Raw genomic sequence first — 27,981 nt, forward strand, 5'->3', positions numbered from 1 at the left:
ACCATGTATAGTAAGGCGTTTTTAGCTGAAAAAAAACGACCATGTACAGTAAGGCGTTTTTAGCCGAAAAAAACGACCATGTATAGTAAGGCGTTTTTACCCGAAAAAAACGACCATGTATAGTAAGGCGTCGTTCGCGACCAACACATCACTAGCGTGTATGCGTGTGTGTGTGTGTGTGTGTGTGTGTGTGTGTGTGTTTGTGTGTGTGTGTGTGTGTGTGTGTATATATATGTACAAAAAGTGCGTCTCTGTATGTTGAGCGCATTCATCTATATCACGGACGCTCAATATTTAGGCAAAGCGGCTGAGCTGTGTTTGCTAAACCTCATCCAAAGTGCACTCCCGCATGTATTTTTTGTGGCGCCGTGAGCGCAAATGCGACAGGGGTGGGGGGGGAGGGGACGCTTAGCCTGAGACGAGGCGCGCACGGCCTTGCTCACTTCGTCCTTCATCAGCCCTCCATTCCTATTTTCCTTCATCTCATTAATGGATGGATAGATGATCAATAGCAGCGAGCGGGTAGAAGGGGGATTAGGATTAGAAATCGATGGTGATGTTTTCTTCGTCCTGCCAGAGATAAACTGTGCCGCAAGACACTGACAGATTTTTAAGGATTATTTGTGTGTGTGAGAGAGAGAGAGAGAGAGAGAGAGAGCGAGACAGAGAGAGAGGTCATGGCTTACCTTCTCAATGTTAAAACACACACATTTGTTTGCAATTTTACACCCCCCCCCTCCCCAGTGAGATTCAGCAGAAGGGGGAGGGTGATTCTCCAATGGCATCCAAGCCCGATTCTTGCACACTTTGCCAAACAACATGTGAACGTACACAAGTGGAAGATCAGAGAGAGCCAGGTTACCTTCCAGGTTACCTTCCGACTCTCTCTGAGAATAGCTCGAGATGACTGAAGAGGAGGCAAGAGAGTGAGTGCACCCAAAAACCTGAGTGGGCTGCGAGAGGTGAGGCAAAGCATTCTGGGTAGCTGTGCCTTGGTCTCCCACTCAAAGACATTTAGAAGCGAAACCCTTGATCTGAGCATGCTTGCTCTCGCCTTTTGTCTCCTCTCACTCTATCTCCAAAACACACACACACACACACACACACACACACTGCATGTGTTGAGGTGCCCATGCCTCTCGTGCCTTTGAAAGAACAAAGGCATTTATTTGTGGTTCCCGCAGATCAAAGCTCAGCTTGGTGACGGCCCGTTTCCAAGACAGGTGCACAAGGCGCCAAACCGTAATTGTTCCTTACCTCCATCACGTCGCGAAAAGCAAAAAACTCAGCTTCGCCAGTTTACTCAACGCGTCATGTATACTGTAAAACTTCGGTCCATCGGTTTTCTATCGCGCTAATTCTTGGGGTTGGGATGGGGGATTGATCAGAGTTTACCAAGTCCCATCGAATCAATAGGTATGACTGAAGTACTGAAATAATAATGATAATTTACTATAATGGCGGCCTGGTGCTCCAGTGGTTAGCGCATCGACCTCACAGTGCAGAGGTCATGGGTTTGATCGCTCTGGCGTCCCTGTGTGGAGTGTGCATGTTCTCCCCGTGCCTGCGTGGGTTTTCTTCGGGTACTCCGGTTGCCTCCCACATTCCAAAAACATGCATTGCAGGCTCATGGAAGACTCTAAATTGTTTCTGGGTGATTGTTTGTATATGTGTGGGATAGGCTCCAGCCCATCCTGCAACCGTTGTGAGGATAAGTGGAGCACAAAAAAATTAATTAAAAAATGAAACTCACCCAATTGAGTCTTATGAGGTTTCGACCCGACGTCAGCGATATCCAGTCTGCACTCGTTTTTTATCTAGCTATTCATCCATCCATCCAAACTGTTAACCGGATACAGTAACTTGTGTTTTTTCATGCCCTTGTTTGTTAGAAAACAACAATCAAGTCCTGTACGTGTACATGCTCTTTATTCACTGTATTCGCTCACATGCTACTAAGTGGCTGACACCAATATTTACATTTTGACAAATGGGTAGGAATAAAAAGCAAGCGTAGCCATATAGTACCGCGCATGCACTCTAACTCATGAGGACTTTTGTCAGCTTTCATCATGAAAGTTAGTGACGTGTCCTTGCACGTTGCAGGCTCAATGATATCATCGTACTGAATTTGCATGCAATTTGCATACAATGTTTTTTTTAATCGGTCTCGAGGCGTACATAGACTTACATGAATGTGCTACAGCACACATATTGTATGCAATTAACAAAACAGATTTGTTCACATTTTTTTTCCACGAAACCCGATTCATTTTATGCTTTCATTCCAAACTGGAGATATCTTACAATAAACTTCCCACATAATGTATTGTCGACCTAAATGTGACCTTTTTTGTTAGTCAATAAGGCATGATGAACAATAGACTTTGGGTGCCTCCAGAGAACACAAGACAGTCTTATAACAGTTTCGAAAAAATACCAACAAATACAATGGATGCTGATTCAAAAATTAGACTTCTTAAAAGTGCATGAATAAAAGTGCAACAAATGAGGGATACATCCTAGATGTTCATGTTTCTAAAATATTGCATAGCCACTGCTGGCACAGTGTCAGCAATGGACAACAGATTTCACGCGACGTATGAGGAGTTTGGGTTTGGGCTATTTAAATGCTTTTCGGGTGAGCTTGTTCTGTCGATCTGTTTCACAGCTGCAAAAGTCCACATGCCACCGAAGCTCTCAGCATCAAAGCAAAGTAGCGTATCTTTAAATCGGCATCTTGCTCTAGAAAGGTTCAGAAAACTACACAGCTTGTGCTCCACGCGCTCTTCTCTGCTTCTTGCCGCCTCCCCTCTGAGCGACTGAAAGACAAACACAATGCAGGTGGGGGAGATGATTGCGAAATCATGAGGGATGCTCACAATGGGATAACATCTAAAGAAAGAAAAAATGAAACCCAAACACTTACTGACTCACATTCCTCATGAGTCATCTTCTGAGCTGGAGTGAGGAGAATGCACACAGCTCCGGTCCTCCTGAGTCTGATGTTACCAAATTTGGCCAGCAGAGAGCAGTGATAAAGGGAAGGAGGAGGAGAGTGACGGAGGAAATGAGAAGATGAAGAACAGCCTTAAAAAGCAACGATCGTATGCATCAAGGTTTCATTTAAAGCTGCAAACTTTTTTTTTTTTTTTTTTTTAATGTCATCTCACACTTTTTACTTTTCTTCCAGAATTCATTACAGTCAATTTGTGACCTATAAGGCCACGTTTTCATGGGATATACAGTAAGATGTGCAGCTTTAATTATGATCATTGCCCACTCTAGTGCGGAAGATTCCGTTTTCACTCATGAGTTTTATCAGCTCGGACGTGCTAAAAGCCACTACATCTCTCAAGAAGCCAATACAAACACAATCTAAAATGCTTAATGCGGCACCACCACTGAAACGTTGCATCGTAACGCGAGACTGTAAAAAAGACAAACGAGGGCCCTTCAGAAACTGCCTTTTTAAGTCTTTAAATAGAATTGACAATTCATTCAGAACTGGTCATTGCAATCCTGAGAGATACTCTTGCTGAACGAAAATCTTGAACATTTAAAAGAACTGAAAACGATAGTTTGTGAATGGCATCAACACCAGTGGTGTTTTGATGTCATTGCCATCGTGGGTTCCAGGTTTTGCAGTTTTGCTATTTTCCCGATATATTGTTGGGGGGTAATTTTAGAACTATTTTTTCCTAGTTTCCATTTATTTTGGGTGTAATTCCACTGTTAGCCAGCAGATGGAAGCACACTATTGTCATCGACACTGTGCACATTTGAAAGCAATAAGAAGCATTTTAAGATCAGGTTTTGCTGAAAATTATTGAATGTCACATCTTCTGTAATCCTGCTTTTTACACCTACAGAAAGTAGCTGAAGGTTTCGGCTCAACCTGGATAATCAAACTTTCCTTCAAGTAAACCAAAACAAAACTCAGGTGTTTGTTTTTGGCACCAGATGAAAGAGGACTGCTGTGAGTAAACACTCACAATCAATCACTAAAACAGCATTTGAACATCTGAAAAGTAGATCCAAATTGAGAGGATGAATGCTCCAGGAAAACCAGCGGAAACTTACTTCGCTTTTTCAATACCTTCAGACTTGATTATTGTAATGGTCTTCTGATGAGACTGCCTCAAAAGAGCATCAAACAGCTGCAGCTCATTCAGAACATGACATTACAGCATATTACTCCAGTCCTAAACGCTTTAAAGTGGCTTCCTGCAACATTTAATAAAAAACAGTTTGATATCATGTCAAATTCATCTTAGAACTTCATCATACAACTAAATGGCTCACAGATGATTCCATTTTGAAAAACCCACCCATAGTGCCTCTGTACATGCAGATTCAGTAAAGACTCTCCATCACTTCCGCTAACAACCCAGGCTAAACTTGACTGGTCGTCAGCATACAAAGCTTGTCTCAAAGTCAAGATCAATCATAATTCTTTGGACCCATGACTATACTTTTCTATTTAGACAGGGCTTTGGCACCATCTTGAGGCATTTCAGAAAAAAGCACAAAAACTTGAAATATTTGAAGTTTTTTTTCAGTCAAAGGTATTTGACATATATTTGAATATTTTACAAGAACGCTTCTGAAGAGCCACAAGTCCAAGAATTTCTTTCTTACAGCGGCGCGCTGCTATGCATGATCTGTCCCGTACGTCGAATGACTCGAACAACCATGTGGTAACTTACAGTGTAACTCCAGCTAGAGTTTAGCTTACGACGGCCAACAACAGGAGAGTACACCCAATATCTGCCATCTGCATACTGATGGAGGGATGGATGGACACACACACACGCACGCACGCATACACACACACGCACACATATACACGGAAAAATGAGATGATCCAAGTTGCTTTATAAAAGAAAGAAGTATCAACTGAAATGAGAAATAAGCGTTCAAATGTTGGGTAAGCGGTGATCTCTGCAAGACATCGACCGGGCGTATGAATGCAGGTTGACAAATATAAACATCATGCAGTGAAAGGACAATTTTTTTTGTCTTTTTTGCTGACGCATTCAAAACGACAACCGCTGGCAGTGGTAGCCTCATGCTTGAGAAACTCCCTTAAGTTCGTGCACGCCATAATGTGAGCCCTCCTTCCTTCTCACCTTTATAACTCTATCACGCTGTCCTGACTGGGCCACTGCAAAGGAGACCCAGCAGAGCAAAGAAAAACAAAGGAAGAAAAGATGGGACACTCACTCGCTGCAATAGGCCACTGAAAATAACGGTGGACAAAATGAACAAAAATCCTTTTCAATTGGCATCTGGGCCAGCAATCTCCCAACCACAGGTCAAAAAAATGTTTTTTGTTGTTGCTTTTTTCAGTTTGAGCAGATGTGTCTGCATGTGCCACTGCAGACATGTTTAAACTGCTCATCTCCGTCATGAGTGGCAAAAAAAAAAAAAAAATCCCAAATGTCTTTTGGACAAAAAGGTCAAATGATGAGATAAAAGAAGAAGTGCCAATGGCTTCAGAGGAAAAAAGAAGGGAAAAAAAACTGTATTTAAGAGACATCTCAGCAGTCCTGCTTAGGACACGTGTTTATTGCTACATGCGATTCTTCCATACCAAACACGCTCTGCATAACATGTGGCCAGAGGCACAAATGAGGCGATGAAGCCTTCAAAGCTGCTTGGGCACAGGGAAACCAACATTAAAAGACAAATCAGGATTAAAACCAACAAGGCGGAATTTCTAAAGCAGGGGTCACCAGCCTCTGAAAAAGTAAGAACTACTTCTTGGGTACTCCTTCATGGAAAAGGGCTACCACTTTCAGAAAGAATTCTAAAATAACTACCGTAATGTGCTCATATTATATGGAGGTAAATCTTCCTTTCAGCTTGTCTCCAGAAGCATCACGGTTTAGTCATTTGCGATAAAAGTGACTTTTACTGTTGTTTTTCCAAAAAATGCACATTGATTTGTTTCCTTTTTAGAAGAATAGCGACACAAAAAATGTTGGCTCTCACTGGTGAGCTATTTTTAGAGCAGGCCCATGGCAATGTTAGTGACAGGCCATGTTGGTGACCCCTGATCTTGAGAATGCCCAAAAACAAAAAAAAAACCCGCTACTTACATTTCCAACATCCTTTCATTGTAAAAGGGAATTTCAAAAACAACATTACAGAGTCCACTGGGAATAAGTAACATACTATTGAGTATCATTGTCTCCCATTAACCCAGAATAAAACCGGGTTCGTGAATCCAAATACCGTGTTTAGACTAGTCAGGGCCCATAAAACATATGACTGAAAAGAAATGTTTTGACTTGACCTGCCCTGTAAAGAAACTATGAGCCTCAGTTGAAAACATAAACCCCAGTCCCTAAAAAAGAATAAGGATGAGGACTTACAAAGTAGATATCGGAAACCTGCACCTCGCCATCCAGTGAGTTGTGGCTGCTTGAAACAGACAGCTGATTGCACGTGTCTTGTGGCACCCGAGTGCACGCAGGCTTGCCCGCAGGGAGATGGGGAGAGGAACTTTGCATGGAGGAGTGAGAGGACGCGGGACAGATGGGGGTAAACGCTGAGGACGGCTCAAGTGCGCTTGCGTTTGGGGCCGAAGGGTTCACTGAAGTGGAACGTGTGGGTTGCGTGGCTGGGTGAGGGAGCGTGCGCGTGAGGGGGGTGGATGGAGAGGTGAGCGGTTTGGCGGAGGGGCGGATGGAAGAGCAAAGTGTGGAGGAGGACTGGCACGCTGATTGAGCGGCGGTGGAGGAGGACGGGAAGGTGGGAGGGAGGCTTGACGAGTCGTGTGCAGATGAGGGATTGAGAGGAGGAAGAGTGGATGGAGGAATGAAGCTGGGCTGATTGTCAGCTGGCGAGGTTGCGCCGGTCCTTTGTGTGAGCTCGGTGCTGGATGGAATTTTACTGTAAGAAGCAAAAAAAAAAGTTTTTTGGAATACACACCTCTTGACATTATCACACACGAAACAATGTGTGGATGCGTGTGTACCTGAGCTCAACTTCTACTGTTATGGTCTCAGGCTTCTTCTCGTGAACTTCAACGACCTCTTTGTGGGACCTAAAATGATACAATGCGGCATGTAGTTATACAATATTACGGATTCGTCATTAAAGATTGGGGGGGGGGGGGTCCTCCTTACTTGGCCACATTGGGTGAGAGAATTTGTTTCCTGTAGCGTGGATGCTCGGGGGTGTCGAAGGGGGTGGTGGGCACAGAGTTGTTTGAGGAGAGTGTGGTGGCGATTGAGGCCGTGGTGGCGTCTTCAAAGGAGGGAGGCGTGCAGGGCGGCTCTCTCGCTAATTAGCAAGCAAGAAATGAAAGACATCCATTCGAATGAGAAGAGGATATGATCATGAAGAGCTCATAAACGGAGCCTTTGTGCAACATTTAAACTACTGGAGAGGTTGTGAACATCGACACGGTATCTCAGCTAAAATGTTCAAGCAACTATTCCTCCTCAGTCGTTTTTTTCCTTCACAAAGTGAAACGCCCGCCGCCCAAGACTTCAGAAAGAGAATTCAATCCACTGATTGGCCATTTTGGCCCAGTTTAGCAGAGGGGCACAAGCGCAAGGCAGTCTTTCATTTCTCCGGCTTCGATTCTCGGGGAGATTGCAGCGATGCTGATGACAGCTCCGGAATTCAAGGGAATTTATACACATCGGGCAAAACTTGGAAAGCTTGCAATGTTCCAGTGTGCCCGCTAAGCATGGATTCTTGTTACAGAAATGGATACAATGAACAAGGTGGAATTTATGAACATTTAGTGATATAACCTAAATATAGAACATACAGAACCCTAAATATTGTCTATGTATGAAAAACCGAATTTAAAAAAAAAAAGGCGTTTACCACGGCAAGGATATAAGCATACTCGAAAGAGTGCACTTCTTTCTAGGGAAAGTTTTGCTCGTACTTTATTGTGTTGGCACCGCTGCCGTTCTGCTGCTGAGCTGTTCTTTCTCCAGAAGATCAATAAGGGTTGACTTTACCCCATTTAAACAGAAAATGGAACACTCAAGTGGAGACGATTTAAGTTAATAGTGTGCCATAGCTCAGAAAGAAACAATGCAAATACAAAGAAAGAAAAAAAACAGCCCTTCATCTTTCAGTTTTATTACTTGTGATGGCTATCAAGGGGCTCAGGGGGGTTATTGTTGGTTCTATATGAGCTCTATGGTCTACCAGAGTTTGCAAATGACATGTTGAGTGAGTCCCTACCACTGTCCTCCAGCACGAGGAAGCTGTGAGGTCCTCGCGGTCTCTCCAGGTTGTCCAGGTTTTCCTGCGCCTCATCACTCTGCGAGGGATGCTGGCCGGCCGACCCAGATGCACCAGCACTGGATTTTAACATGGAGAGGGTTCCACGGCCCCGTTTGGAAGGAGACGGTCTCAGTGCTACGGAAGGAAAGAATGTGCGGGTATAGCTCTTATCAATCAAGTTGACCGCATTAAGTAGTGATCACTGGCAATGACGGGAGCTACGCTATCACAATAAATGGGATCCGAATACAAGGACTTTATCAGCAGCTCTCAGTTATTAAAGCTCAAATCATTTATTGATGCAGGTCTATCTATTGCCGTGGCCAGCACATGCCTCATGCTCATTTTGGAACTCACAGCAACTCTTCTTGAAGACAACGCCGCTACAAAATTTGTAGAAGCGCTCCGCGTAGAAACCCGGCCTGTGAACGGACACTGTGTCCTGAGGGTCGTTAAGGAAAATAAATGACGGATATCAGTGCAGTGTCGGATTGCATAAAAGACATGCAAAAATAAATGAGGCCGATTTATCAGGTTGATTTGTGAGAGTGCCAAATCTACTTACCCCGTCGTGGATGAGAGACTTCCAGGAATGCTCAAATTTCTTAATTAATCTGGAAGATAATTGAATTCGTTAGGTCGACTACTTGACTCATCCAACACATTACCTGCCAACTTGTGAGAACCAATGAATTTATAAGAGCTAAAATTCACACTTCAGATTTGAATACAGGTCGTACAAGGCTAGATTTATTTCTTTGGCTTTCCACATCTTTGTATGGCTTTCATCTATTTGTAATGTCCAATGCAGGCAGGCCAAGATCTGATTTCATCTCAATTCCTTTCAAACGTGATTTATTGTCAGACCGAGTCCAACGACAGAAACCTCTGGAGTGAATAATGGGGAAAAAAAAAAACACTAACACTACCCTAAAAAATAAATGCTGTACAGATTAAAGTGATTTATAAATAATAATTATTATTAACTGAGCTCCTCCCAGAGCTACTTCCTTGGGCCAATTACTGTTCAAATTTAGACAGTGCTTTGGCGCCATCCTGTGGCATCTTAGAGCATTTCAGGAAACGCAGAAAAATTGAGACGAGAAAGACTCTGCAACTTCCACTACCACCCCCAGGATAATCTTAGCTTGTCTTATCAGGTAACAGATATGACTTCAGTATACTTCCTTGACACCATTTACTGCTTGCCAATTCAGCTTCTGCTTTTGCACCACCTTGTGGCATTTTAGGGCATTACATAAAGAGCATAAAAATATATATATTTTTTTCCCAGCAAACAGTTGAGGATAAGTTCCACAGAAAAAAAAAATGCAAATAGGTAAATAGACCGGGTTCACTGTACTTCAAACATGACAATACAGTACGTACTAAAACCAGACTAAACCTAACTTACATTGATTTAGTTGCTTAAAAGGAGTGAAGGGGTTTCCAAAATGACCGACCTCTAAAACACAATGTGCTGTAGCGCTGTTAAAATTCTCACAGTGTCTCAAAGTGACTGTCTTTAGGCATCAATAGTAAATGAATCATTAAAATGCGGGACTGATACCGATAGGACTGCAGAATGTCGATGATACCGATGAACAGGAGGAGGTGCTCTCCTTTGACTCCCACAGCTGGAATACCACCCATTCTGCAACCGAGGGAAAAGTTACCGTCGAACGTGACAATGCGTGCACGTTTGTGCACCGATAAAGCGCCTCGTGAGACTTACGTGTCATCATGGTCGAGAGTTTCCCTGCATGTGGACCCTCCCTGGATCGACTCAATTGCAGTGGAGTACAGAGCTCTCTGTGCAGCAGGCCGCATTTCATCCACGCCACCTGCTGGCGAACCCTGGGACTGACGCTCTCTCTGCGCATGTGTCTTGTTATGGACCCCGAGGAGCAAACTGTAGTCCATGATCTTAAAACTCTCCAGCACCTGACATGAAGAAGATGTTACCTGTGTTTTTGATCTTCCTATTATTATACTTTTACTTAATCACTGATAATTGGGAACGATGCATACTCGTAACTCTCTCTTACCAGACAGTCTCTTTGCAGGGTTTTGACCAGAGCACCGTAAGTGTCCTGGTCCAGGCTGAGGCCCTCGGGAACGTCACTGAGGAAGTCTAGATCTTTAAAAGTGGGTCTGGTTTTCTCCCGCTCCTTTTTGGATGCTCGCCTCTTGTAAGTGGAGCCCTTCAAGTCAAATTTAAGGTGCATGCGTACAGAGCGCGGTAGAATATTGTTCATCACAACAACTCGGATGTTTTTACCCCCGCACTGGACACAATAGAGACCAAAGAACTTTGGAAGCAATGTCCGAGGGTTCTGGTTCAAGTTCTGGGGAAAGGCAGGGGAGAGAAGAAAGGTGGGGGGTAAGTAATTGTTTTTTAATGTACATTTTATTTTCAGTGGAAAAAATTCAAAAATTACTCTACTCCTCCACTTGATTTTTTTAAAATCCTATTTTTACTTCATATTTTGTGTACATGACATAAAATACTCAGAAAAAGTTGTGGATATTGGGCTTCAGGGTAAAATTTCAGTCTGAACTAAAAATGCAAGCAATAAATACAATAACCTTTACAGCTGAACTTGATCTGACCTTCTCAAAATTTTGAACGGCCAATTTCTCAATGTTTCAGTATTTTTTTTGTGCAACTTCTCGAGCAAAATTCAGAACAGGGCTTTGATCCATGAATCGAACGTTTCCTGCTTCATCTTTACAGGTGAACTTGATCTGACCTTCTCAAAATTTTGAACGTCCAATTTCTCAATGTTTCAGTATTTTTTTGTGCAACTTCTCTAGCAAAATTCAGAACGGGGCTTTGATCCATGAATCGAACGTTTCCTGCTTCAATTGGTCGGTCTTCGTCAGCATGCTGTTTTACACTTTGACAACTGACCATCAGTACAGCGTGCAAATGTTTTGGTCCTGTTAGACAACGGCAAAATGTACAAAAAATACTGAAACATTGAACAGTTGGACAGAGAGTGCCCAATAATCCGAACTTTTTGTGAGTAGCTTATGTCAAGTATTTGCTTTGCGCGAGTTGTATGTAGCTAACATGCTCTTCATTTGTTCTAGTCCCGGTTTCTTGCACCTGCTGGACAGCGTGACATATCCAGGTCTTCGCTCACGCTGCTGTGTGCTAAACCCGTTAAGGCGTACTTAACTAGGTCCAACCCCTCCGCTCTAACACACAAGATGCAGCTTGGCAGAATTTAGAAGAGCAACTACAGTGCGCTTACAAATGGCTTATTTTCCTCACCTTTGACAACTGAGTTTTTTTTGACTGGGACTTACCATATAGTAGCCAGGCAGCAGTTTCTGTAGGAACTCTGCCTCTTTGTGTTGGACCGTTTTGATGATGAACTCATCATCGCGTGTTACGTAGAAAATGGAGCCGCTGGCTCCTGGATTGGTCAACTCAATCAATGCCTCATTACAGAGGGAATACTGGAAAGGAGCACACAAAAGCATCAACATAGCATAAAACCGAGGCAAGCGGTCTTTCGTCTATACTCGACACGCCTCGAGTGAAAACGTTTGAGCTAGATGTAACAGAAACTCCTGTGAATACGAAGGTGCGTGACAGCAGTTTTGCAGCTTTATTAAAAGTGACCCGGCAAATGCAAATGGCAGAAACTGCGCACTAACTGTCTGTTGCTTCTGGCTGAGTTTAAAAAAAGGAAGCTTTAGTCTGCTAATCTTCCTCTGGCACGAGGAGTCAGCGAGAGCTTAAATACTGCAGCCAAGTGCAGAGCGTGTCTGCGCGTGTATGCAAATGTGCATCGCCACATGCACGTGTGACAGCACATGAAATTGCTTGCGTTGCTGTAGATGCGTGCGTGGAAATGCGTGTGGTTAGGGGGTCTTTTATTTGTTAACTCTGAAGTGATCGGAGAGAACTTGGCACAAATCTGCACTATATTTAGCTCACGATAGTGTAAGCGCTTATTCCACCGCTATCGTGAGATCTATCAGGCGCATGAGAGAAAATTGTGTCGCTCTCTGAAGTGAATGAAATGATCGGTTCAAGCCTTGTTATGTGGCGCTTGGAGCAGCAATGATTGCTGAAGCTGTTTTTAAGCTTTGCAAGGCAACAAATTAAAATGCAATGTTCCACCTGTACAGAAAAATGCGTTAGAGCACCTCAATTGTTCCCTTTTTTTTTTCTTCAATCGAAAGTCAAGTAGTTCACATCCAATGGATACATGAAATTAGCGATGTGCCGGTGACACCTTTTTTTGGGCAGCCGAGTCTGAGTCTTTGGTTTTAAGGATCAACCGATATCGAATCCTGATCCGATACCTTGGCAGTGCATTGAGAAAAAAAAAAAAAAGAGTGTGCATCCAAATTGTCTTAAGTAATACAGAAATATACATGGAGACATGTATATTCATAAATGCATGTATGTGTTATGTCATGACATATGTTTGGATTATTTGGGCCATTCCACCCATTCGATTTGATTCCTGTTTCTTCTTCAATGGAAAAAAAAACAAAACATTACCAAGTAGTCATCCGGTCGGATTCCAAACAGTTCCCTGAAGTAGCGGAAAGCCACAGGGGCGTACGTTTTAAACCTGAAGTCAGGAAAGTGGTGGGCTGGTGTGAGGTTGCTGCCCTCGCTGCGACAACAGGATGTATCAAATGAAAGTGGATTAGACCCCGCGCGCGCTACTGTGTTGACCGCGCATACACGAGCGTACATAGAAAAGCTACCTGGGGAAGAAGATACTTTCCACCACATAGAAGTCCTGCATGAGCACATCTCTCTCGGGCTTGGAGCTGAGATTGCCAACAGTATAGCCAATACCCAGTTGGATGGCCCCTTTTAAGGCGGAGGAGGAAGTCTGGGGGTGGCAGATAAAACAAAAGTCACATGTGGGTGGAGGGCATCTGATGGAATCTTGAGGCCAAGTTTTAACCGCAAAGAATCCCACACAATGAAAGTGAGAACGACCAAAGAGCGTCACGAATACTCTTACTGCGAGAACTGAACCGGATACAAGCAGAAAGATACAAATGAAAAAGCCGACCTTCTTGTATGACGTCTCCCCGGAGGCATCCACTCTCCTGTGGCCAATCTTCTTCTCGTGAGCTTGGCCTGCTCCAAACGGAGATGGCATCTGTATCAAAAGAATTGCTGGAATTTCAATAAAAAGCACAGGCCTTTGCCCCATCAGAGAGATGAATCAGAACGCTCACCTCTCCTTGACCCTTTCTGGCTGGATCTACAAGCAAACAGGAGGGGGAAATACAAGGTCAAATGTGAGATTTGTATGTATTGGAATTAGGCAACGGCCGATGTATCTATTTGTCCATAGGAGCAGCGGTGATTGAATTCAATATTTATTCACCTGCTTTCCACCTCAGTCTCTACATGACAAATATCACCGTACTAGTATGCCCCTTCAATAAACATACACAAACGGACAAATGTATTTGAACACCTGGTGGAAGTCAAAAATTGAGGTAAGGTAGGATTCCGGCTTCCATTTTAGCTACAGCAGCAACGGTGGGTATTTAAAAAAAAATAAATAAAAATCTAAATGATGACGTGTCTTTGGTGAATTTTTGTCCATTTATTCAGGTCATTAGGTCGAAGGTCAATGGCGTTGAATGAGAGGGCCCGAGTCCCAGTTTTCTAGCCATGCTGGAATAGAAAAGGTCTACAGTTGGAAGTGTGGAATTTTGCAACATTTCTTTGGAGGATAAAAAAAAATATGATAAAATTCGGAGGGAATTTGCTACCTACCGGTAATAATTAACTCTTGATGAATATACTTCTAACAGCTAAAAAAAAAAATAATCATAATCATCTTTCCTCTCGTGTACACAGGGTTAGAGATATTGCTCCGTATTCAGAAATACAACTTTCATCAACCTAATTGATCGTAAATCATTACTTAACTCACCGGCAGAAGGGTTTTGTGTTTACGTTCCCAAACAGGCAAATGCCAAGGAAAAACTAAGCAGACCAGAGCAGTTGACACTCTTAACTCTATTCTTGCAAGAACCGCATTGGTCCTGAGGTGGTAAAACCTCTATTTGGACTGACTTCCTCCTTAATCTGAGTCCTCCCATTGGCTGACGTCTGAAGATCACACTGCTAACCAACCGCACACGGGGATTAGGAGACGTCTGTCCAGCCGACAAGGAATAGCGCTTTTGCTACTTGGTTGCATGGCAATCGAATGCAAAGAGAGCAGCAATGGAGGAAGTCAAAGGGATACTAAACGGTTTAATCTACTTTGAAGTACAACAAACAGCATGGTTTGTGTTGCCATGCTACATTTCTTTTTTTTAGGCCATGCCAGGGTGAAGGTTAAGTACAGAATAAGGATACTGAATTTTTAAGACATGTTGAAGCTAAGCATTTGTAGCGGATGTTGCTGCATGATGTAATAATATTTGTGGATATGCAAATGCAAACAATGCCAAAAAGTCAGCTCCTGCTCAAGATCAAAAACACATACAAATGTGTTCATTAAAAAGGACAGACCATGGAAAATAAGACTTTTTAATTGCTTGTAGGGCCACGGTTATTGGATAATTTTAGAATTACGTATTCTACCGATTATCACATCGATTAATCGAATAAAGGTGGATTTTACATGTGTAGATATTTTTGTCCTCTTTGGTTTGCCATCCTTACGTTGTACTGCAGTATCTGGAGAAAAAAAAAAAATCAATCAAACCTTGTGCGTCCAAATTGCACAGTCACTCAACCTCCCTGCTTTTCGCTCTTACGATCATTGAATGCTTGATGATCGCTATACCGCACTGCCACCGCTCCCTGCTAGCTACAGGAGGCTAGCTAGCATGGCTAAACACGATGCAGAGCCACAACTTCACTTAGCATCCGCCGTCAACACGGCATGAGTCATCGCCTCCATGAAGGCGAATAAGATACTGTACACTTCTGGCTGGTATCGTTATCACGAAATTACATTATAAGTAAATTAAGATAATAAATATTGACTCTGGTATAAAACAAGTCATGGATGATGGATACAACAAATAGAAAATGCATGCACAATACATTTGTCGAACAATAATTACATTGCTCTAATTAGACACCAAAATGTTGCCTGTGTTTGAACTATCTAATCCGAGGCTAATTGAAGTATTGAAAAGTACAATTCTATTTATAGCGACGCACCCAGACATCCAAACCTGCGGATTAATCCTGAGAATAGGGTTGTCAAGCATAACAATGGGGATTAAGATGGGGCAGAAGCGCGCAGGCACACGCACAACACGGAGGATTAGGGTTAAGAATTTTATGTCATGAGGAAAAAGCAAAACACAAAGCGAAATTTATCATGAGGGGGCTGTTTTGACCATCTCATTTTAACCCATTTAGTATCGGAAGTTCATTTGGAAACTGATAATTGTAAAATCATATTATATCAGGCACACTGAATACTGTGGTGTAACTCTTAATTTATGTTTGCACATAAACATCATAAAGCTGCCATTTTATTATTTCCGCTTCAATGTCTGCAGCGGTTCTTGGAACACATATCAACAGGGGATTAGCGCGTGCGGTTTAGGTTATAATTCCATGTCGCATTACGTAATGCACTTATCAGATCTGGCAGGGAGAAGGAAAAAGACACGCAAAGATGAGGAGAGGCTGAGGAATTCTATTCTGTGAGGAGATGTCAAGAGCAGGTTTCATGTTCTTGTATCCACACAAACATTTCAAATACATTTAGTGCCATCTACATCTGTTACCCTCTGGCAGTTTTATTCCTAGCTTTCAAGTCTTTGGTGACAATATCCTAAAAAGCCAATGGGGAGAAGCCACTTAGGGCCATTTTGCAATAGAACACCAGCTGTGACTGAACTTGTGATATGCCTTTATCTAACAATCTAGTGGATTGTTCATTTGAACATCTTCACTACATCAAATTGGCATTCTCTCTTAATTACACACTTTATCAACGTCATGTTTAGTCACCGGCAAGTTGCAAAATGGCCGCCTCTTGAAATAGATCAAAACAGGTGGAGTTTTCTGGTTACTTCATATTTCGCAAACAAAATATTAATCAGGATACTGTGTTTCAACTAGTGGGGCTGCATAGAACAAATTATTGTCAAGACCATTTTTGACTTGACCTCTCCTTTAAGTACAGTTCAGTTGTATTTAACTTTTCCGTACAGTGTGTTAATAGATCTGCATTTCGTCTGCTTGTTTGAAAAAAAAACGTGACATTTGAACTGCGGTGCAACATATATTTCACATTTGTGTACATTTTCTTTACAGTATTTAAGTAGTGTTAATGTTCAGCCTGTAAATAATGTTACAGTGGTTTCCATTAATAAACAGTTTTAGCTAGACTTTTTAGAAATAGAAACTGCCCTTTTGGGGAGCGGGGGTGAACACTTCGGTTTACTCTGCTATTTTAACGTGAGCCATCATGGTGAGACTTAGAAAGCGTGTTTTTTCGGTTAGTACTTGGTGGAAAACGTTTGGGGACCCCTGACCTCCTTACTATAACGAATATGATGTTCACTGCAAAGTCTTAACTTTTTAAGTCTCAAAAGGTTATGATGACATTGAATCAGAAATCATTCAGTGTCATCATATTAATAATAATAACTAAACAAGCAAAGGTAATTTCATCAAATGTGTTATTTCAGAACCAGAATTATAGATAGCCCTTCCATCATACTACACATTAAAGCACTTCAAAATGGCGATATCACATCTGTATATGGGGTAATGTTTGGTAAATAGGAAGTGTTTCCAAACAAACACATGAAACGTATAAATCCACACCTGTCTCAGCGAGGTCCAGATGCAAAACGAGCCCAGCTTCCTCCTCATTTCCCCGGCCAGGTTCCGCAGTCACTTGGTCCAGCTCCATGACGGCAGCCGAGCCGGATGCGGCGGTCGGAGAAAGACCATCACATTGCCGTCGTTGGGACTGCAGCCTACATAACTTTGAGAATGGACATTCAAAGTGGTTCAGTAATAGCGAACTAGTAGCCGGGAGGATAAATGAAATATCATCGTTTCAGCCGTCTCGTTTCGCGTCACTTGACTCGCCACCGATGCTCGTGCAGCGACGTTACAGCTCCAGCTTCAGTCTAATCACGACGTCATAATTTCACGCGAACACGACAAACCGCATACAAGCACAATGTTAAAATCTAAAGCTGAGACAATTAAATGTGCTTATGGACGACTTAAAATGAAATTAGGAACACTTACACTTTTATCCAATACAACCTCTCTATCCTAAGTATATTTCTCGCCACCGGTGGAAGGTAACGAAGTACAAATAGTTCGTTACTGCGCATCAGTAATGTTTTTTTCTGGCTCTACTTTTTACTTTTACTCCCTGTTTGAAAACAAATATGTAATTGCCGCCTGCTTGATCAAAATAGGCTCGTTCTTTAATAGCTTTAAAAAAACAACCCTTAAGGCATTCAAAAATTATCCTCTGCGGAAAAAAAACGCTTTCAGCTAAGTTTGTTTTTTTACCTTTCCAGAATACGAGTAAGATGCGAGCAAACAGAGAGAAACCATTTTGATTGTATTTAGTTTACACTCAACTTAAAATGGTTGTATTCCTGCTCATCGTTTTCAAAATCTAGTTTTTAATTTGAATTTGTTGGAAAGTCTCATTTTAATGAAAAACATTCTTACCTTTGGTTAAAGACCAGGCGCCTCTCCCTCAGAAAACTGGCAAACATTTTTTTCGTTTTTTTTTTAATCAAAGATGTTTCCCAGTAATATCAAGGGTTCTGTTCAGCAACAGGTGAAATTTTATCTGGAAGCGTCCTAGCTATAATTTGCAACACATGGTAGGGGGAAAAAAAACGTATTACCAATAGATGGCTCTGCCTGCACTGACCTCAAAGACAAAATTCAATACACAGAGTCAAGAAATGCAGAATTTATATAATCAAAGATTCAAACACACCACTTCCTGATGGCTACCATGTTCTAGTTTACTGAATTTCCAGGACACGACTGCAAAATAATCAAGAAAATCTTATCTCCAATTTTCTAATTGGATCGTTTCCATTATGTGTACTTCTGAAATTCTCAGACTGAGGCAATAACTGTGCAGTCGATGAGAAAACATAATTCATGTTTTGACTTTTTAATTCTCTGCAAAGTAACTCTAATATTATACAGCAACAATTACAGCAGATTCGGCATCTTTTTTACTTGATAAGTACAGATAAATGTTAAGCCCTAAAGGCCATGACCCCATAATTCTAACAAGCACGTGAATGCAAAGCACAAGCATTAATTTGAAACGCGATTCCAACAACGCCTTTTTGGTTCAGTGCAGCCATAGTCAGTAGCTTGGGGATGTCAGTGGATGACGGTATCTTCTGCTTTTGATGGGCAGCTGGCATAATGAAAGTACTGTACACAAAATCCTAAACACCACAGATCACTGATTACATAGAAGGAATGGCTGCTTAAATTCTTGTAATTTCGAAAAAAAATCTTCCTCAGGTTAGATCACTAACAAATCTCTATTTATATGGTCTTGTAGGGTGGTGTAGTGGCAAGTCTGGAGGAGAGCTGCACGCTGAGTCATCAGACCTGCCCATCCCAATAATCGGGTTCACGGGCAAGCCGTCATTGGTCCAGACACCCATACACCAACAACCTCAAGTCCATATGGGAGATCCACAAGCGGTCATACACATCGGAGATAGTTGTATTACAAGTACGAAGGCAGATCCTTTTCCACCACCTGCAAAAATAATAATAAATAAATAATGTGGATTGAAAAAAATGCTAAACAGTGACACTGTTCAAAACAACAATCAGTGACACTTACGACGGGATCGTCTGTTGGACCGTAGCGCTTCACCACTTGTCCCTCTTTGTTGATAAGAAACTGTCAAGCAATTTAAATAAATGTGGTGTCACAGTAGCGGGCTTGATTAGAAGAAAAAAAAAAAGCTTTAGATAAGCAACTTACCTTTGTGAAGTTCCATTTGATGTTACTGTGAAAACATGGGGGTGGGGGGTTTGGGGAATCCGTTTTATATTTTCATTTTCAGCGATGCAAAGATCAGATTAAAAACGTGTAAACATGTTAACGTCAGTCGTTTCAAGAGAGAAGACAGTATCAACTCTTTGATCACGAATGATTGATACACTCAGACATTCGTTTGATAGCAAACATACTTTCCAAATGTTCCCTTTCCCTTCGGCTGCGCTTTCATCCACTTCCAAAGAGGATGAGCGTTGTCTCCATTCACATCAATTTTACTGAAGAGGTCGAAGTCTGCATTGAAACCTTTAGCAAACTCTTTAATCTCCGCCTCAGTTCCCGGCTCCTATAGACCATCAACAGGAATAAACATACAATATATTACAAGTTGTGACCGGTGCTGCGCCAAATACTACAAGTACTGTATACAGTAAAAGATATTCTTACAAAAAAATCCTACCAAGTATAACGGTAAATTCATTAAATATGAAGGATGAACCAAAATGTAAAATTCTTGGTCAAAACTGAGTACGTAGTTGATGAGCAAAACTGCATTTCAAAAATAAAAAACATTATTTCGAGCTTTGACAATCCCATACTGATGAAACAAACGACCAATGAACCATAGCAAACCAATCCCGGGCTCAGTTACCTGTCCTCCAAACTGATTACATGGGAATCCCAGGATGCGTAAACCCTTCTCAGCCAGGGAAGCGTGCATTTCCGCAAGCTGAGTGTAGTTTACTCTGGTCTTTCCTCATTTGGAGGCAACGTTTACAATGATGCACACATAGCCCCTGTCACAGAAACAGACAGCAATATACTACGTTACATGTAGACTTTATTATTAGCATTTTAGAATCGCATTTGTAATACTGTATAGTTACAGGCATTCCTAATATTTGGCCACCTCATAGAGCTCGGCACATATAAAAATATTGGAAACAGCTCTGAGTACGTTACCCGTTTTTTTTTTAATCCGTGCTCAGGACCTACTAACAAGCCGTGCGTCCACCGGACCAGAGCAGTTCTCAATCATCTTTTGATTATGCACATTTGCAACTAGCGATGATGTTAACGCCGTTAATAGAATCACAACTTCAAGATTATAATGTTCACATTTTAGGTCTTATTCATTATTCCTTAGGAGTCACTTTTTAGTAATTCACCGTGTTATTTTATGTTGTTCCACATTTATTGTACTGCTGAGTAAATAATGTTTAAAGAGTAATCTTCTCTGTTCAGTATCTTTTTAATTTAGATAAAACATGTACTTCAGGTGTTCATAAAATTGTGAAGTACAGTACTCTCTAAAGTTTGTGAATGGTTGCCAGTGTGCGAAAAGCATGAACTTGTCTGAACCGGTCTGTGGTGAAAAAAAAGGTTGGGGATCACTGCAATAGATTAGATCAGGGGTGTCAAACTCATTTCACATGGTGGGCCACATACGGCCTCGGTAGATGTCAAGTGGGCCGGACCATTAAAATGATACAATACTTTGCTATAAATAACCAAAACAATATGTCTTTCCTTTGTTTTGGTATAAAGAAGCACAAGAACATTAGGAAAATGTTGAAATTTAATGAACATATCTTTTACAAAACATTTCATGAAGCACCTTACATTTCCTTCGACAAATGTGCAATTTACTTTTATCATTCACATATATGCATTGCAACTGATCCCACTGATTGTACAAACTTTAACAAGTAATTGGTATTGAAGAATATAGTAATGCACTTTAAGATTAAACAAGATTCATAAAGAAAGCACGTTTTAAAGCATTTACACGTGCATATAAAATCTAAATGTAATCCCTGCCTACACCTTACAAACTAAGGAGAGTGCTATTAAATGTGTAAATGTGAGAGTGCTATTGATAGCGTCTGCTGTCATGGGTCTGTCTCAGTGACAGACTGAGGCTGCTGTTGTCTTCTTCTCTGATCAAAACAGTGTCCCCTTGCGGATACTCAATGAATTGCACCTGATTAAAAATATTAATTCTGTGTCTTTAATGCATTTTTTTCACTTTTACATTATCCTGCGGGCCTGATTGAACCTACTTGCGGGTCGGTTCCGGCCCGCGGGCCGTATGTTTGACACCGATGCTTTACATAATCATCTCGCGGGCCGGATTAAACTCCTTTGCGGGCCGGATCCGGCCCGCGGGCCGTATGTTTGACACCCCTGGATTAGATCATACGCAACGACGTCTTACCTGTATTTTTCTAGAGACACTTCATTTCCATCAATATCCTTGGCAGAGAATTCATAGATGGACTTGGCACTTTGCCAGTCTTTCATTTGGGCACACTGTATAAAGGTGAGGAAGCATAAGTCAAGTTGTGCAATCAGGAAATAGACCAAAGAGACAACATGGACAGCTTGCTCAAGAATCACTTCTCTTAATTCTGAAATAACATTTAATCGAACCACATGACATGTAATCACTAATTTCTCCCCACAATGTAATCCTTTTTCAGAGTTTCTTTTTAGATGTGATTTTTTTATCTGTAGATTATGGAGCCATAAGGGATACCTCGCCTGTGCGTCCACTTCTTGTGACATTTTTGTTAGGTGATGTGCTCTGTGATTTTCTTCATGTAAAATAAAGAAAGTACTGTATGTGCTTTTTCTCAGAAACACTGACAGTGACTGTACAGGGCAATTTAGCAAAACAAGCCCACAAATGCCGACGCCAGCATTACACAAACCTGACCCGAATACTGTCACAACGTCGGACCTATTTTTTGGTTACACCGCCTTTTATAAATAGCAGCATTTCTTACACGTCGTTATAAGCGCACCGGAAATGGTGGCAAAACAAATCGCTTGAATCACATCAAATTTGCATGTTTACAGGATTGGGATAAAATGTTTTACCATTGCACGGATCACTCCTCTGCTTCCCAGCAAAGCTAACAACACGGAAGGCGTTCGCACTAACCACATGCTGATGACACGAACGACCGTTGTTACGTCATTTATTAGCCCCACCCAGCGACCGAGTACCGCGCATGTGAAATGTGTGTGATGCTATAAAAACAAGAAAAAACAAATGATGTTCCGTTGCTAATGGCCTAAGTAAATGTTTTTTTAAAAATTTATTAAAATAAATGTCGAATTATGGTTGTTTTGAAGGCCGTAGTTCTAACTCGTGACCAACAGATGGCGCAGTCCAACTGGAAGAAAGATGGCTGCTTTGTCCAAGCGTTTCCTATGGGTTGAAACATATCCCGAAGATAATAAAGATTAAGACACTTCATACAGCTGTTTACATACTGTATGAATGTGCATATGTCTCTTTAGACATGTTGGTGGCTGCAGACCTATCCCTCTTTTTCTCACCTCACTAAATTAGAACATTCTCGACAAGTTTATTTCAATGCTTCAATGAAAGCAAAAGAAAGTCCTACAGTATGTTACTGTACACACTGGTCTGTTGCTTACATTCTAACAAAAACATTCACATTGTCAATAGAATAAAATGCAAACGATGGATTGGTACGTAAACTTTCGAATGATGTAGTCGGTTATAATTCTAAAAATATAAGATGGTAATGATTATAATTCGGTCAATGAATTGATTTTTACAATGATTCAGAAGAATTCTCCCACGCTGGTGGTGTCATATTTATGAATGAAATACCATGATGTCCACCAGACACATGTGCATGTCTACTTGCACCTCGATTAGATACACCAAAATCCCAAACAAACACCTGGAAAATTATAAATCTATTTGAAAAAAAAAAACTGCCACCGATCAATGTTACTGGAAAAGTCGGAGCACATTTATTACGCAAATAATCTCCACACACCAAGAGCAAGTTAACAATACCTCAAAGAAGAGAAATTAGTGACAATAAGGACACAGAAAAACAAACAAGCTTTGCACAAATCTAAAAACAAAACAGTTGCCTAGAAACCAACCTCTGCAAAACTTGATTCTGCCAACCCCACCCTCCACAACACACACACATGCACGCACAAACATGTCTCAGGGAGATTAGATCACATGGTTTAGCAAAACTTTGGGTTATTTCTTACTGTTCCTAAGCAACAACTTTGCTGTTTGCTTGCCATCGCATATCCCTGGCGGCGCCGCTGGAGATTACGTGTTAGAAAATGTATTTACAAACTGACCACAGAACTTAAACCATTTCCATCGGAATGCTTGATTTGAAAGAAAAAAAAATCCTCCGAACTGGAGTTGCAATATATTTTTTTCCATTTTCAGAATGATAAAACCCACTCATTACTTTCATATTAAAAATCAAATTAACTTTTTGCGGAGGGTTCTAATGGAAAACACCTACACGCGAGTTCTTTGCATGTTCGAAAATTTGTAACAAAGTAAGTGTTACGAAAACAGATGGCAACCTATATTTGCACTGCCACAGAATCGTTTACATTTAACCCTCACGCTCCGAGGGGCTTGGTTGGCAAGGCAACAGATTCCGCAGTCTTTTTCCCCTTACCGCGCCTCTCAATAGTCCACATCAGCCTTCTTATCCTCCACCTTCCTTCAGACCATCGTGAGACAAGGCTGGCATGTCATGTTCCGCTCTTCGGCGTTTATCTGACAGCTAATTAGCAGCTCGGCGAATTCTTCTCAAAGCCAGACCACTAAAATCTCTCCCCCAAATCTATGTGCCAATCGCATAAAACACCTTTTGAAATAATAACAGTGCCGAAACAAGGTGAAACAATCTCAATAACACACAGCGGCACCTCAGTTTTCGTGATTAATAGCTTCCAGAGAGGCTGACTAACTTCATCATACGAAATTTAAAACAATATTTCTCATGAGAAGTAACGTAAACAAAATACATTTCAGGGATAATAACTGCAGCTCTCTTAAAAAAAAAAAAAACAGTGGATGGTTGCCACTGTTGCCAAAATGATGTCTTCGAATAGACAGGTGGGGTATTTGCAATGTTATACATTAATATACAAAATGGAAAGCTACCATTTACCTGGCAGCTAGTGTCCCCCTAAACACAAAATGTGCTTTAGTGCAGTACAGGAGAGGTTAAAAGGCACATCTTATAGTTCAAGAATTAATTGGCTGCAAAGCTCAATCTTTCTCAAAGCGCTAACGATGCTTTGTGGGTTTAACACAATTGCAATTTACACGAGACCACGTTGTCGCATCCTTGCGTTGCAACAAAGAGTGCAAAAAGGGCATCCCCCCCCCCTTCGTCAGATGCAAAATGAACTCAACTCTTGAGCTCTAAGTGAAAATGCGAGATGAAAGCAGACAGCTCATTAACCACTGAGCGTGTTGTGCCACTGTGAAGCGGCGATGTGGCAGCATCTCGCCGGGAGGGAACTGCTGTTGAGTGGTGGGCCATTGGAACGGGTCACCAAAAGAAAAATCATTCAAAATATATGCATGTGTATTGGTCATGTAAGTATATCAAAAACCAAAAAAAATCAATTAACATTTCAGAGTGACCATTAGCTGGTATGGCACAGGGAGTCTAGGATTATCATGGTGGTATGGAAAGCTGATCTTGATAATTTTGTATATTTGAATACTAAGAAAAAGGTGTGGAAGTATTGTAACTTCACTTGAGATGTTTAATCTCACCTGCAGTGTGGGTCAATTGCTTTTCTCTTCATTCCCACATTTGACTGGTTTACCTTAATCTGCCCCCCACCCCCCATGTGTATTGAGTCTGAAAAAGTCATTTAAGTCAATGCTTTACATAGCTCTAGACACCCCCGCACTACCCCTCAACACACACCCCCACCCGCCACCACCCATTGGCAATCTTAATCATGAGCAAAATAACATCGGATTCAGTCACCGAGACGTCGTTGCCAAATGGAAAAATACGAGGAGCGGTGAGCAATTTACAGAAAGTAACCACGGCATGTCTCGGATGTCTGGAGCATCAATTCTGACGGGAAACTTAAAAAGCACGAGGAGTAGAAATGACTGACTATTTTTTCGAGGACTACAAGGGTTGATCAACCTGTTTGCTGTTTAGAAAACCACAGTGAATACATGCCGCAATAAATAAATAAATATTTTACTTTTATATATTAACCCTTTCATGCACCCTGTAACCTGTTAACATGATAAGATGTCCACTGTAGTAACCGCTGTCCCTGAAAGGGTTAATGTATCAGGGGATTGTTAAAAAGAGAGCAAAGCCATTTGACATGCCGGAGCAACATGGTGAAAAGTGCCTCCGTTTGAAATGTACTTGTTTGTTCGTGGACTGTGAAGTGGTGCGATGCGCTGGAGCCTTTCATGGCGCCACACCGCTGCTCTTATGATTCTCAATATCGCAAAAGCAAAGGAAGAAGCTCGTGTCCACCTGCTGCCTCACAGCAAGACTGACCTCTGCGGTCCAGTCCAATTCTTCTTGTGTGAATCAGAAGAATGCCTGTTGCCTTCTATCAATTCCTTGATCTTTCCGGTCGACCCCTTTGCGCTCTGTGAGTCTCACCCTGCTGTGTTTCCTTCCTTTCCCACTGAATAGATCCACGACAACAGCATGAATCAATTAGGGGTAGGAAAAGTATACTCATCAATCCCTCAGCCAATACTTCTCCAGCCATCCATTTTCTCATCTGATTTATCCTCACGAGGGTCGCGGGCAGGCCGGAGCCTATCCCAGCTGTTTTCGGGCAGTAGGCGGGGTACTACGTCGCCGATCATCCTGCCACTGGCAAGAATTTCTGCTGGGTTTGACTTTCCCCAAATTTTACAATTGTGTTGGTTTATATGAGCAGAGAGAGAGAGAGAGAGAGAGAGAGAGAGAGAGAGAGAAAGAGAGAGAAGAGAAGAGGGGAGAAAGAAGAGAGAGAGAGAGAGAGAGAGAGAGAGAGACTTGTTGCTGAAGCACAAGTTTGCCAAGAGCTGGGATGGCCGAAACATACAAAAGTGTAACTTGATTTGGATTTGTAATATATCTGAGTAAAAAAATGTGTGAGATATGCACCATGTATCACATTTTCTTAAAAAGATCAAGTGAAAAAAAAAAAAGACAAAATATGCTGCGGCACATACAAAACATCTCATGGTGAATATTTTTCAGCAAGCGAGGTGAAGTGCTGGTCATTTTCAGAGGAGATTTTGTTCCCTCTCTTCTCGTGCGATAAAAACATTTCCGAGGCTTAATTGGCATCAGCTCACATCAGATTGAAAGGACTGCGGGAGCCTTTAGCGGCATCAGCCAGAGTTAATTACGCACTCCTGTGGCTATGAACCATAACCAAGTGAGGAGGCGCACATTTGCAATGCTAAAAATAACCTATGAGTGAAGGATTAATTGTTTGGCAGGGGGTTCGTCAAAGCGAAAGACAATGAATCATATGTGTAACCCACATCTGTCAGAGTTGGGAAAGTTGTTATTAAAAGTAGCATAAACATGATTTTAATTTGCCACTTCCTTTCCACAGCTGCCTCCTGCCGGCGTTATAACGAGAGACTGGACAGATGGAGATCTCGAGCAGGTGGAGAACTTGGCTGGAGAACATACAGCGGCCGCCTTTTCTCTTCTGCCTTCTCAGTTTCATATCTATAAAAGGCCATGGCATTACTTGTTGCTTTAGCAACAGGGCGAAAAGGGTTGACAAGCCTTCCTTTCTATACTGTACATCGTCTTTTTTGAGTCACATTGAAAGTATGCATTTCAGACTTTTTACCAGAAGTGTATCAATCATTCAGCAAAAGGATACGCGAGCATAAAAAAAAAATCTTAAATTTTTAAGGTCACACTGACATTTTATATATATATATATATATATATATATATATATATATGGAGAGAGAGAGAGAGAGAGATTTTTTTATACTCGAGATCCTGCAGTACAAATTAATGTCAACTGAGCGGCAAAAAAAAGAAAAAAAATAGCAGAAGATAACAATGGTGCACTGGTTCAAGTTTGCTGATTAGTGTCCAAGTGCAGTTTGTAGGCGTGTTAACAATATAAATAAACCCAGGCTCTGTGGTGTTAAGTGTGTTCTGTGCTTGTCTCACCACCTAAAGTCCTCCTCCGTTTCAAACACCCTCGCTGATGTGTTGCCATTGTGCACCTCCAAGGGTGGGCCAAGTGACAAAAGGAAAAAAAAAAAAAAAGGCGAAGCTAACAGCAAGGACAGTGAACTTTTGTATGATACGACTTTAACAATCTAGCAGGGCCACACCGACCAGCCGGGATTATTTCTTTATGTCGCAAATAAAGTCGCTGATTTTCAGTGAGTCATAATACGCCACAATTGCCAATAATAGGCAATTTGAATGTGGGCGTCGTAAGGCAGAAAGAAGTATGTGTGGAAATATGAGTGCTATAGGAGGTGTCACACGTCTCACTTTCGGTGTGTATGCTCTAAGTGTAATTACAGAATTGAATGCTTTATTGTTTTGATTTACTGGCTTTATTAGTTGGTATTGTTCTACGTGACAATAAAAGTACAGTGGTACCTTTACCGACGAACGTCTCTTCATACAAAGTTTTCAAATTACCGGTACAGACAGTACTTAGTTCCTCAACAGGAAAATATTGCCTCTTGTTACAAAAGAAATTTCAAGATGTGAAAGGTAAAAATACAGAATGGCCTGCTTGTAACAGCTCCGAGTTTCCTGAACGCAACATACTTCATGAGGTGTTCCGATAGTTTTATGTCAATGTGAATAACCCAGAAAAAGAGTTCACCGGTCGGGTGATCGTTCACTATGCTGATGTTTGCCTTGGACATTTTCAAAGG

General features: G+C 41.6%; 2 protein-coding genes across 8 annotated transcripts; both read right to left on the bottom strand.

Moving 5' to 3' along the window:
- Positions 1-1,912: 1,912 nt before the first annotated feature.
- LOC109507462 (phosphatidylinositol 4-phosphate 5-kinase type-1 gamma-like) lies at positions 1,913-17,421 on the bottom strand. 7 transcript variants are annotated; one of them, XM_019856905.1, is made up of 18 exons: positions 17,066-17,421; positions 13,483-13,508; positions 13,314-13,403; positions 12,997-13,127; positions 12,785-12,902; positions 11,575-11,727; positions 10,308-10,607; positions 9,995-10,203; positions 9,830-9,913; positions 8,825-8,873; positions 8,617-8,701; positions 8,221-8,394; positions 7,137-7,293; positions 6,986-7,054; positions 6,381-6,900; positions 4,710-4,784; positions 2,930-3,002; positions 1,913-2,822 (listed from the first exon to the last, which is right to left on the bottom strand). In XM_019856905.1, exons 1-17 carry the CDS (start codon positions 17,151-17,153, stop codon positions 2,943-2,945), a joined length of 2,388 nt encoding a protein of 795 aa, XP_019712464.1. In that variant the 5' UTR covers positions 17,154-17,421; the 3' UTR covers positions 1,913-2,822; positions 2,930-2,942. The 7 variants fall into 7 exon arrangements, with proteins under 7 accessions (XP_019712464.1, XP_019712462.1, XP_019712461.1 ...); XM_019856903.1 differs by having other exon boundaries at positions 2,938-3,002; positions 8,218-8,394; positions 17,066-17,413; XM_019856902.1 differs by having other exon boundaries at positions 8,218-8,394; positions 17,066-17,413.
- Positions 17,422-18,382: 961 nt separating this feature from the next.
- LOC109507458 (phospholipid hydroperoxide glutathione peroxidase, mitochondrial-like) lies at positions 18,383-22,249 on the bottom strand. Its single transcript, XM_019856894.1, has 7 exons — positions 22,137-22,249; positions 21,472-21,566; positions 19,906-20,050; positions 19,448-19,599; positions 19,239-19,263; positions 19,095-19,154; positions 18,383-19,007 (listed from the first exon to the last, which is right to left on the bottom strand). Exons 1-7 carry the CDS (start codon positions 22,203-22,205, stop codon positions 18,975-18,977), a joined length of 579 nt encoding a protein of 192 aa, XP_019712453.1. The 5' UTR covers positions 22,206-22,249; the 3' UTR covers positions 18,383-18,974.
- Between the last annotated feature and the right edge of the window lie 5,732 nt (positions 22,250-27,981).

Source organism: Hippocampus comes, unplaced genomic scaffold (assembly GCF_001891065.2).
Source record: "Hippocampus comes isolate QL1 unplaced genomic scaffold, H_comes_QL1_v1.1 scaffold105, whole genome shotgun sequence".
NCBI lineage: Eukaryota > Metazoa > Chordata > Actinopteri > Syngnathiformes > Syngnathidae > Hippocampus > Hippocampus comes.

What these genes read in the sequence shown, in the direction of transcription:
- LOC109507462 (XM_019856903.1), bottom strand. Translation starts at nt 17,153, where the DNA reads ATGGAGCTGGACCAAGTGACTGCGGAACCTGGCCGGGGAAATGAGGAG. An exon ending in TCCGACCGGATGACTACTTG is followed by an intron (nt 11,728 to 12,784) that starts GTAATGTTTTGT and finishes GCTCCTTTCCAG; the next exon opens with TATTCCCTCTGTAATGAGGC. An exon ending in CCTCGTGCTGGAGGACAGTG is followed by an intron (nt 7,294 to 8,217) that starts GTAGGGACTCAC and finishes CTTGCTAATTAG; the next exon opens with CGAGAGAGCCGCCCTGCACG.